This window comes from Coregonus clupeaformis, unplaced genomic scaffold (assembly GCF_020615455.1).
Source record: "Coregonus clupeaformis isolate EN_2021a unplaced genomic scaffold, ASM2061545v1 scaf3224, whole genome shotgun sequence".
Taxonomy (NCBI): Eukaryota; Metazoa; Chordata; class Actinopteri; order Salmoniformes; family Salmonidae; genus Coregonus; species Coregonus clupeaformis.
The window spans coordinates 1-10,000 of NW_025536678.1; the positions used below are offsets into that span (position 1 = coordinate 1).

A 10,000-nucleotide genomic window follows, 5' to 3' on the forward strand; every position below is an offset into this window, starting at 1 on the left:
GAAGTTTAGTTTTCCTCCATTTTCTCTCAGCTGCCCACAATCCTGTTCTGTAAGTTCGCAATGAGTCACTCAGCCACGGAGCAGGAGGGGAGGGGACAGAGTGAATCATGGGATGCGGAAAGGGAGGTGAGTAGGGTCGAAGAGGCAGAGTCAGGAAACAGGAGGGAGAAGGATTTAGTCGAAGGGAGAGATGACAGGATGGAAGAGGTCAGAGTAGCGGGAGAGAGAGAGCAAAGATGAGGTCAAAAGAGGCAAGGAGGGGTAAGAGAGTAGGAAAGAAATGAATCGAAGGCAGACGTCGGGAGGTTGAAGTCGCCCAGTACGAAGAGCGGTGAGCCATCGTCAAGAAATGATCTTATCAAGGTGTCAAGCTCATTGAGGAATTTTCCAAAGGCACCTGGCGGGCGATAGATCACAACAATGTTACGCTTGAGTGGACAAGTGACGGCATGGAATCCAAATGAGGAGATGGACAGGTGAGAGAGAAAATAGAAAATCTCCACTTCTGAGAAATGAGTAGCCCTGTACCACCACCATGACGACCAGATGCTCTCGGACTATGAGAGAAAAACGTAGTCCGATGAAGAGAGAGCAGCCGGAGTAGCAGTGTTCTCTGGGGGTGATCCGTGTCTCCGTCAGGGTCAAAAGGTCAAGGGACTGAATGGCTGCACAGGCTGAGATGAACTCTGCGTTCTTGACCGCAGATCGTCAGTTCCCAACGCTGCCGGAGACCAGGAATTCCACACGGGGTTGTGTGCTCAGGGTCTACTGCATTAGAAGGGCTGCAGCCAAGGGGTTGGGGGAGCGTCTGGACGCCTACAGGGACAGGAGCCAACAGGTAGAGAAAACACACACGTAGTTGACAACGCTACAAAAAGAGCCAAATGAGATCATCTGTAAATAAGTGGTGAGGAGCCACCCTCTCTTTCTTTCCTCCAACAACTCCGCAGAAGAACTGTTTCGGTGACGGTCTTAAAGTTTTTCCCGACGAGACCTCCCGGTATTAATAGCTGATTACCTAGGAAGAGGAGAAACCACTCCAATACAGCCACTGATTACAAAAACAACAAGTCACAAATTGCCCTTCCCTTTAATCCCGGTTGATGTGTCAACAATCATCTGCAAGTTATGAGCAGTCAGCAGTTCACACACCAAGTGGGCTACTGGGAAGACAGACAGCACTTAGATGGCCCTTAGCTAGCAACAAGACAGGACTAGACAACAACAGATAAAGACAAAAAAAGATATGTATTACTCCTGGATAATCAGGAGACCTCTAGCTATAGAATTGATTAATGAAATCAATGAGTGACTCACTTGAGCGCTCCCTGCCCGGCCTTCTTCCTCTGCGTCGCCACTCCCCCGTACCCCAGACGTGAGCCGGCCCGTTCGGACCCCGTAGAGGCTGACATGGTACAGTCCGACCCGTCCTGGTCCGAACCCCTGGAGGTGGTATCTCCCAGGGAGGAGACGGGCAGGTCCAGCCCAGCCCCAGGGCTCTGGCAGTGGGGGGAACCCAGGCCGTAGGCCCCCTGCACCGGCAGCAGGGCCTGGGGCTCCTGGTTGACCACCAGGGGAAAGGGTAGAGAGCCGGGCTGCTGCAGCCCAGAAGCAGGCAGCGTGTCTTGGGGAGAGGAGTCGTACAGGAAGCCCTCCTGAGACATGCAGCAGGCCGTGTCCATCTGGACCAGCAACTCAGGGTCAGGAAGTCTCTGTCTATCACCCTCCTCTGTCTCTCCCTCTCCCTCTCCGTTAAACACTCCTTCTGTCTCTCCCTCTCTCTCTCCGTTAAACACGCCTTCCGTCTCACCCTCTCTCTCTCCGTTAAACACGCCTTCCGTCTCACCCTTACCCCCCTCCTCAGCCTCCAGCAGAAAAACAGGGGTCTGGTCTCCCTCCTCCTCCTCCTCCTCCTGTCCTCCCTCCCGTCCCTCCTCCTCCTCTCCTCCACTCCTGTCACTACTAAAGCTGTCTTTATTCTCCTCAGAGCTTTCCTGTGTCTCCATGGTCAGATCAGAGAGTGACGACTCCAGCCTCTCCTCCCCAGCCAGGGTTTCACTCTGCTGGGCAGACTTAGCAGGGAAGGTGGGGTACACCTCCAGGACCTCCACAGGCTCCAGGGGCTCCGGGCGCAGCACGACGGAAGGGGTGTGTGTGTGTGTGTGTGAGTGTGTGTGCGGGTCCGTCCCCATTGTGTGGTTGAGAGAACAGAAGATCCTTCCCAGCGCCGCTACCTCCTCCTCCTCCTCCCCTAGCTCCTCCTCAAACAGGAAGTTGGTGATGTCCTGCTTCCTGCGGAGCGATCGGTCCAGGCGGCGGGTGTACAGGTAACACAGGTCCCCCCGGAAACACCTCTCCGTGTCGGCGAGTAGTTCCACGGTGACCTCGTAGGAGCTCTCCTCACACAGCTCCGTCAGGGTCTTCAGACGCTTGTCGAAACATTTGGCCGACTTCCCCTTTATCAGCTGAGGGGTGTAGGACTGTCTCCTCGTCCCCCCCTCCTCCTCCTCCTCCTCCTCCCCCCTCTCACGGTCAGGCCCGGGGTGTGTGTCGGTGTGTCTCTGTGACTCTGTGATGCAGTGTTGACAGTGTGCGGCGTGGGGGTCTCGGCGTGGGCGGAGCGGGTACGAGGTGATCTGCCTCAGCAGGTCTCGGTGCTCGTAGATACTCTTCTCCACCGCCGCAAGCTCATTGGCCTTCTCCACCGCGTGGGCGGAGTAACACCCCTGAGGCCCCGCCTCCCGCTGTAACCCCTCCTCTTTCTGCAGAATGGACCGCGTGTACCTGGCAGGAGAGGCCACAACAGGGGAGGAGTTACAACAGATAGTAGCAGTAGTAGTGTGTGTGTGTGTGGGAGTGTGTGTGTGTATGTGTGTGTGTGTGGGTGTGTGTGGGAGTGTGTGTGTGTGTGTGTGTGGGAGTGTGTGTGTGTGTGTGGGTGTGTGTGGGAGTGTGTGTGTGTGTGTGTGGGAGTGTGTGTGTGTGTGTGTGTATGTGTGTGTGTGTGTGTGTGTCAGAGTTTGTGTGTCTGTGTGTGTGTGTGTGTGTGTGTGTGTGTGTCTGTGTGTGTGTGTGTGTGGGTGTGGGTGTGAGTGTGTGTGTGTGTCAGAGTTTGTGTGTCTGTGTGTGTGTGTCTGTGTGTCTGTGTGTGTGTCTGTGTGTGTGTGTGTGTGTGTGTCAGAGTGTGTGCGCCGTCTTACTCCAGGTCTCGTAGCTTCCTCTGCAGCTCGCGGGCGAAGGCCCGGCGGTTTCCGGTCTTCAGGCTCTCGGAGGCGCGGGAGAAGCGGAGCGACATCTCCTGGAACTGGCCCATGATCTTCCTCTCGTCGGCAGAGACGTAGGCCATGCAGAACGGGCGGACGAAGCCGCGAGCCTCCAGGTCGTACAGCGTCAGGTGGTGGACGTAGGCGAACGCCCCCTCCTTAGAGTCACCCAGAACCACACGAGAGTCCTCCACGAAACTACAGGGGGAGGAGAGAACAGGAGACAATTACAGTAGAATAGAGTAGAATTAGAGTAGAATATAACAGAAAATAATTAGAGTAGAGAATAGTAAAAGAGGATATCATTAGAGTAGAATAAAAATAAAACAGGATAGAATTGGAGTAGAATATAACAGAAAATAATTAGAGTAGAGAATAGTAAAAGAGGATATCATTAGAGTAGAATAAAAATAAAACAGGATAGAATTGGAGTAGAATATAACAGAAAATAATTAGAGTAGAGAATAGTAAAAGAGGATATCATTAGAGTAGAATAAAAATAGAACAGGATAGAATTGGAGTAGAATATAACAGAAAATAATTAGAGTAGAGAATAGTAAAAGAGGATATCATTAGAGTAGAATAAAAATAAAACAGGATAGAATTAGAGTAGAATCCAATAGAACAGGATAGAATTGGAGTAGAATCCAATAGAACAGGATAGAATTGGAGTAGAATCCAATAGAACAGGATAGAATTGGAGTAGAATCCAATAGAACAGGATAGAATTGGAGTAGAATCCAATAGAACAGGATAGAATTGGAGTAGAATGAAATAGAACAGCTACCTGAGTCGTGGGTATCCGCTGCCGGGGGGGTGTCCTACGAACGAGGCCTGGTAGTCAACAGACATAATCCTCAGACTGAAGTAGTTGAGGTCAAAGGTCCCAAACACCTTAGGGTCATCGGGAATGGTGAGTAGAGGCTGGGGGCCCACCTGGAGGGGAGGACAACACAAGGTCAGCTCATCACACACACACACACACACACACACCGTCAGGACATACACACCTTCAGATCAACACACACAGGGATACGGACCTGCTCAGAGAACTCTGATATGAGGATGAAATCCTTAGTGAACTTGGCATATGATGTCTTGGCCCAGGGGTTGGCGTTGTTGTTCGATGGGAACAGAGGGACAGAGAACTCTTCTGGCACCACCCAGGGGTCGGGGTACCCGACCTCCCCAAAATCATCCTCTTTAGTAAACGCCACCACGTCTGGGGCACCAATCATCTTCTCTGGACCGGGCCGGGGTCAGCTATGACATCAGAGAAAGTCCATCCACTAGGCTAGCAGTCTGTCTGATAGTCAGTCTGACTATCTGTATCCCTCTACGGGCTGGGAGTAACGGTCCACGACACTGACAGTTGTCCTGTCTGTCTGTCTCTTTGCCTGTCGGTCTGTCTGTCTGTCTGTCTGCTACCTGTTACCTCTACCAACTGAGAGTAGTCTTTGATGATATCACACGATGCAGGAAGACTCAACATGACATCTGACCAAAGGCTGCCTGTCTGTCTGTCTGTCTGTCTGTATATAAACAATAGCACTTTAACGCCGGGACTGGCTATCTATCTGTCTCCGTCCCCCCCTGTACACTATCGACGTCAGACAGTTAGCTAGCAAACAGACGATGCGAAACGGAATGCGACCGTATCCCGATCACCATCAATGACGCATTGCTCGTCCAGGAACCGTGCACCGTTACCGGGTAATATAGGCAAGTGGAACGTCATGCACTGGTAAAATAAAGTCCCATTGGTAAATAATATTTCATGTAAAATCTACATCCTGACCGTCGCCATATTTACTCCGTGACCAGCTCACGTAAAGAAGTAGCTAGCTTTCCTAAAATTACAAACTAATGTTACACATTCAACATGACTTCAGATTATGAAGCACATTTTTTAATCTTGAAAATAGTTACGCAGTATTTTGACATAAAATTAAAGGACCTCGCATAGAAATGAATATTTACACGAACAGGAAGGGTTTACGACACTCATTTTACGACAGTTGTTGACAGGCGCGGAATTTGTAAAATCCGCAACATCAAATTTAGCTGCCTTTTTACCAACCCTTTCAGTTAGCAAAATAGTTTTAAAACAATGTATTTATTGCCATATTGGGTCCAAGCGATTGCACGTTACATTGTCTGGTGAACAGGGAAAGTGTACGCTTCAGCAAGTAGTTTCAGGGTTGGAAGTTTGACACGACTTAGCTAGCTAGCTACTCCCACCAAGCTAACTGACATGTGAGATCTGGAAAAGTTGTGTCACTGTGCATCAGTTGGATCAGTCAAACAACAGTTTGTAACAACGGTTCTGAAGTTAGATTGACTAAAGTTAGCTAAGGTGTTAGCTGGGCATGACGTGTAACGTTACGACAGGTCTAGCTCCAATGCGCCGTGGCTAGGCTGGCTAGCTAGCTATGCTGGTACACCGTCTGACTAGGGCTCTGTTCTCATCCGGACGAGCGTTAACGTTACGGCTCCAGGTCCACAGGGGGTTTAGCGTTACCGGGAAGAAGAAGCGAACAGACTCCCCGGGAGACATGATCCGGCGGACTCAGATCAAACGGGTTCTGTGTGTGGCGGAGAAGAATGACGCGGCCAAGGGCATCGCAGAGATCATGTCCAACGGCAGAGCCAGGAGGGTGGGTCTTGGATGTGTGAGAGAGAGATGGTTTTGTCAGTACATGGGACGAAATGTCGGTTTATCTCAGCTCCCAGCCCTCTTCCCATGACACAATGTCTCACACATCAACAGGTGTGATTGTCTCTGTTTATCTCAGCTCTCTTCCCATGACATAATGTCTCACACATCAACAGTGTGATTGTCTCTGTTTATCTCGGCTCTCTTCCCATGACATAATGTCTCACACATCAACAGGGTGATTGTCTCTGTTTATCTCGGATCTCTTCCCATGACATAATGTCTCACACATCAACAGGGTGATTGTCTCTGTTTATCTCGGCTCTCTTCCCATGACATAATGTCTCTCACATCAACAGGTGTGACTGGAAGTCTGGACACAGATCATTAGACTGGTTGGATTACTTCCTCGACATATCTGGGTTTAGCTAGCTACAGATTGTAACTCCAGATGATGTGATTTAACCAAAACATTTGGTATCCATTATACTGGGAGTTACAGGTTAGTTACTGTTTGGTGTAGCTCAGAGAATTTTCGACCCAACCTTAGCGATACTGTCTTCGTCCTCAATTCGTGGAAACAGGAGTCTCATAAAATGTCTGTTTTGAATTTAGTAAATGCTCCATTATTAAAATAATTACTTTTTGTTCTCCATGAAGTAATCCAACAATGTGTACACCGCCATCTTGTCTCTTTCAAGTCTTCTCTCATTTACATTTAAGTCATTTAGCAGACGCTCTTATCCAGAGCGACTTACAGTTAGTGAGTGCATACATTTTTTTTCATACTGCCCCCCACCCCCCGTGGGAATCGAACCCACAACCCTGGCGTTGCAAACGCCATGCTCTACCAACTGAGCTACACAGGACTCATTAATCGAGACAGGTGTCTGTCATCATGACGTGATGCCCTTTGGGGGTGGGACCCACCTGTCTCAATCAATGAGGGAACACTTGGAATAGACAAATTGGATTACAACAAAAAATATTTATTTTAAAAACGAAGAATTAAAATAAAATTCAAACGGACCCTGTGCAACTGGACAAGGACATTTTATGAGACTCAGGTTTCCCACTAATGATCTGGTTTTCTAATCGGTAGCTAGTCTGGGTTGTTATTCACTGTGTTTCCTGTCTGTGTTTCAGAGTGAGGGGCTGTCGGTCTATAACAAACTCTATGAGTTTGAATACAACCTGTTTGGACAGGTAAGGGCGTAACACTACCACTGTTCCAGATCAGGTGTGTTTGGGATTTGGTGGGAGCTCATAAATCAAATCAAATCAAATCAAATCAAATTTTATTGGTCACATGCGCCGAATACAACAGGTGCAGACATTACAGTGAAATGCTTACTTACAGCCCTTAACCAACAGTGCATTTATTTTAAACAAAAAAAGTAAGAATAAAACAACAAAAAAAGTGTTGAGAAAAAAAGAGCAGAAGTAAAATAAAGTGACAGTAGGGAGGCTATATATACAGGGGGGTACCGTTGCAGAGTCAATGTGCGGGGGCACCGGCTAGTTGAGGTGGTTGAGGTAATATGTACATGTGTGTGTGTGTGTGCGTGCGTGTGCGTGTGTGTGTGTGTGTGTGTGTGTGTGTGCGTGTGTGTGTGTTTGTGCGTGCGTGCGTGTGTGTGTGTATGTGCGTGTGCGTGTGTGTGTGTGTGTGTGTGTGTGTGCGTGTGTGTGTGTGTCTGTGTGTGTGTGCGTCCCTACAGAATGTGACGGTGTGTATGACGTCAGTGTCCGGTCATCTGCTGGCTCTAGAGTTCAAAGCACAGTTCCAGAAATGGTGAGACTGACCACTTCTGCCATCACACACACAGAGTTACAGACAACACCTTGGATAGTGCTCTCTCTCTCTGTGTGTGTCTGAGTATGTGTGTAACAGTGTGTGTGTGTAACAGGTGTGTGTGTGTAACAGTGTGTGTGTGTAACAGTGTGTGTGTGTGTAACAGTGTGTGTGTGTGTAACAGTATGTGTGTGTGTAACAGTGTGTGTGTGTGTGTGTGTAACAGTGTGTGTGTGTGTAACAGTGTGTGTGTGTGTAACAGTGTGTGTAACAGTGTGTGTGTGTAACAGTGTGTGTGTGTAACAGTGTGTGTGTGTGTGTGTAACAGTGTGTGTGTGTGTAACAGTGTGTGTGTGTGTAACAGTGTGTGTAACAGTGTGTGTGTGTGTGTAACAGTGTGTGTAACAGTGTGTGTGTGTGTAACAGTGTCAGTGTGTGTGTGTGTAACAGTGTGTGTGTGTGTAACAGTGTGTGTGTGTGTGTGTGTGTAACAGTGTGTATGTGTAACAGTGTGTGTGTGTGTGTGTAACAGTGTGTGTGTGTAACAGTGTGTGTGTGTGTGTGTGTGTGTGTAACAGTGTGTGTGTGTAACAGTGTGTGTAACAGTGTGTGTGTGTAACAGTGTGTGTGTGTGTAACAGTGTGTGTGTGTGTAACAGTGTGTGTGTGTGTGTGTGTAACAGTGTGTGTGTGTGTGTGTGTGTAACAGTGTGTGTGTGTGTGTAACAGTGTGTGTGTGTGTGTGTGTGTAACAGTGTGTATGTGTAACAGTGTGTGTGTGTGTGTGTAACAGTGTGTGTGTGTAACAGTGTGTGTGTGTAACTGTGTGTGTGTGTGTGTGTGTGTAACAGTGTGTGTGTGTGTGTAACATGTGTGTGTGTGTGTGTGTAACAGTGTGTGTGTGTGTGTGTAACAGTGTGTGTAACTGTGTGTGTGTGTGTGTGTGTGTGTATAACTGTGTGTGTGTCCCCAGGCACAGCTGTAATCCTGTCCTGCTGTTTGATGCTGAGGTGGAGAAGTATTGCCCTGAGAACTTTGTTCAGATCAAGGTAGTCCAGGACATTTACATTAGACTCTTAACCACTAAAGCTACCTACTGTTACTGTCTTCTGTCTTGAAATGTTACTGTGGTTCTCTGACACTTCGTTTGATTGGACTCATTGGCAAGTTGTTCAATGCATGTTGTTCAGAAAGACATAGAAAGAGTTTCAGAAAGACATAGAAAGAGTTTCAGAAAGACATAGAAAGAGTTTCTGAAAGACATAGAAAGAGTTTCATAAAGACATAGAAAGAGTTTCAGAAAGACATAGAAAGAGTTTCAGAAAGACATAGAAATAGTTTCTGAAAGACATAGAAAGAGTTTCATAAAGACATAGAAAGAGTTTCTGAAAGACATAGAAAGAGTTTCAGAAAGACATAAAAGAGTTTCAGAAAGACATAGAAAGAGTTTCAGAAAGACATAGAAAGAGTTTCAGAAAGACATAGAAAGAGTTTCTGAAAGACATAGAAAGAGTTTCAGAAAGACATAGAAATAGTTTCTGAAAGACATAGAAAGAGTTTCATAAAGACATAGAAAGAGTTTCAGAAAGACATAGAAAGAGTTTCAGAAAGACATAGAAAGAGTTTCAGAAAGACATAGAAAGAGTTTCAGAAAGACATAGAAAGAGTTTCTGAAAGACATAGAAAGAGTTTCAGAAAGACATAGAAATAGTTTCTGAAAGACATAGAAAGAGTTTCAGAAAGACATAGAAAGAGTTTCTGAAAGACATAGAAAGAGTTTCAGAAAGACATAGAAAGGGTTTCAGAAAGACATAGAAAGAGTTTCAGAAAGACATAGAAAGAGTTTCAGAAAGACATGGAAAGAGTTTCAGAAAGACATAGAAAGAGTTTCAGAAAGACATAGAAAGAGTTTCAGAAAGACATAGAAAGAGTTTCAGAAAGACATAGAAAGAGTTTCAGAAAGACATAGAAAGAGTTTCAGAAAGACATAGAAAGAGTTTCTGAAAGACATAGAAAGAGTTTCTGAAAGACATAGAAAGAGTTTCAGAAAGACATGGAAAGAGTTTCAGAAAGACATAGAAAGAGTTTCAGAAAGACATAGAAAGAGTTTCAGAAAGACATAGAAAGAGTTTCAGAAAGACATAGAAAGAGTTTCAGAAAGACATAGAAAGAGTTTCAGAAAGACATAGAAAGAGTTTCAGAAAGACATAGAAAGAGTTTCAGAAAGACATAGAAAGAGTTTCAGAAAGACATAGAAAGAGTTTCAGAAGACATAGAAAGTTTCAGA

The 10,000-nt window shown here is 46.6% G+C and overlaps 2 protein-coding genes across 2 annotated transcripts in view; one reads left to right on the plus strand and one right to left on the minus strand.

The window, feature by feature from the left end:
* Positions 1-1,317: 1,317 nt before the first annotated feature.
* On the minus strand, positions 1,318-5,066 carry LOC121581843 (guanine nucleotide exchange protein smcr8a; the record flags this gene model as incomplete). Its single annotated transcript, XM_045220143.1, has 4 exons — positions 4,304-5,066; positions 4,051-4,199; positions 3,201-3,461; positions 1,318-2,784 (listed from the first exon to the last, which is right to left on the minus strand). Coding segments are annotated over exons 1-4 (2,075 nt in total), but the record flags the coding sequence as incomplete, so codon positions are not given.
* A 213-nt stretch (positions 5,067-5,279) lies between these two features.
* The window catches only part of top3a (DNA topoisomerase III alpha), a 47,094-nt gene continuing 42,373 nt past the window's right edge, over positions 5,280-10,000 (plus strand). Inside the window, exons 1-4 of the mRNA XM_045220144.1 lie at positions 5,280-5,920; positions 7,066-7,125; positions 7,641-7,714; positions 8,687-8,762. Coding sequence (XP_045076079.1) covers positions 5,696-5,920; positions 7,066-7,125; positions 7,641-7,714; positions 8,687-8,762 — 435 coding nt within the window. The 5' untranslated portion in view covers positions 5,280-5,695. The remainder of the gene's footprint in view (positions 5,921-7,065; positions 7,126-7,640; positions 7,715-8,686; positions 8,763-10,000) is intronic.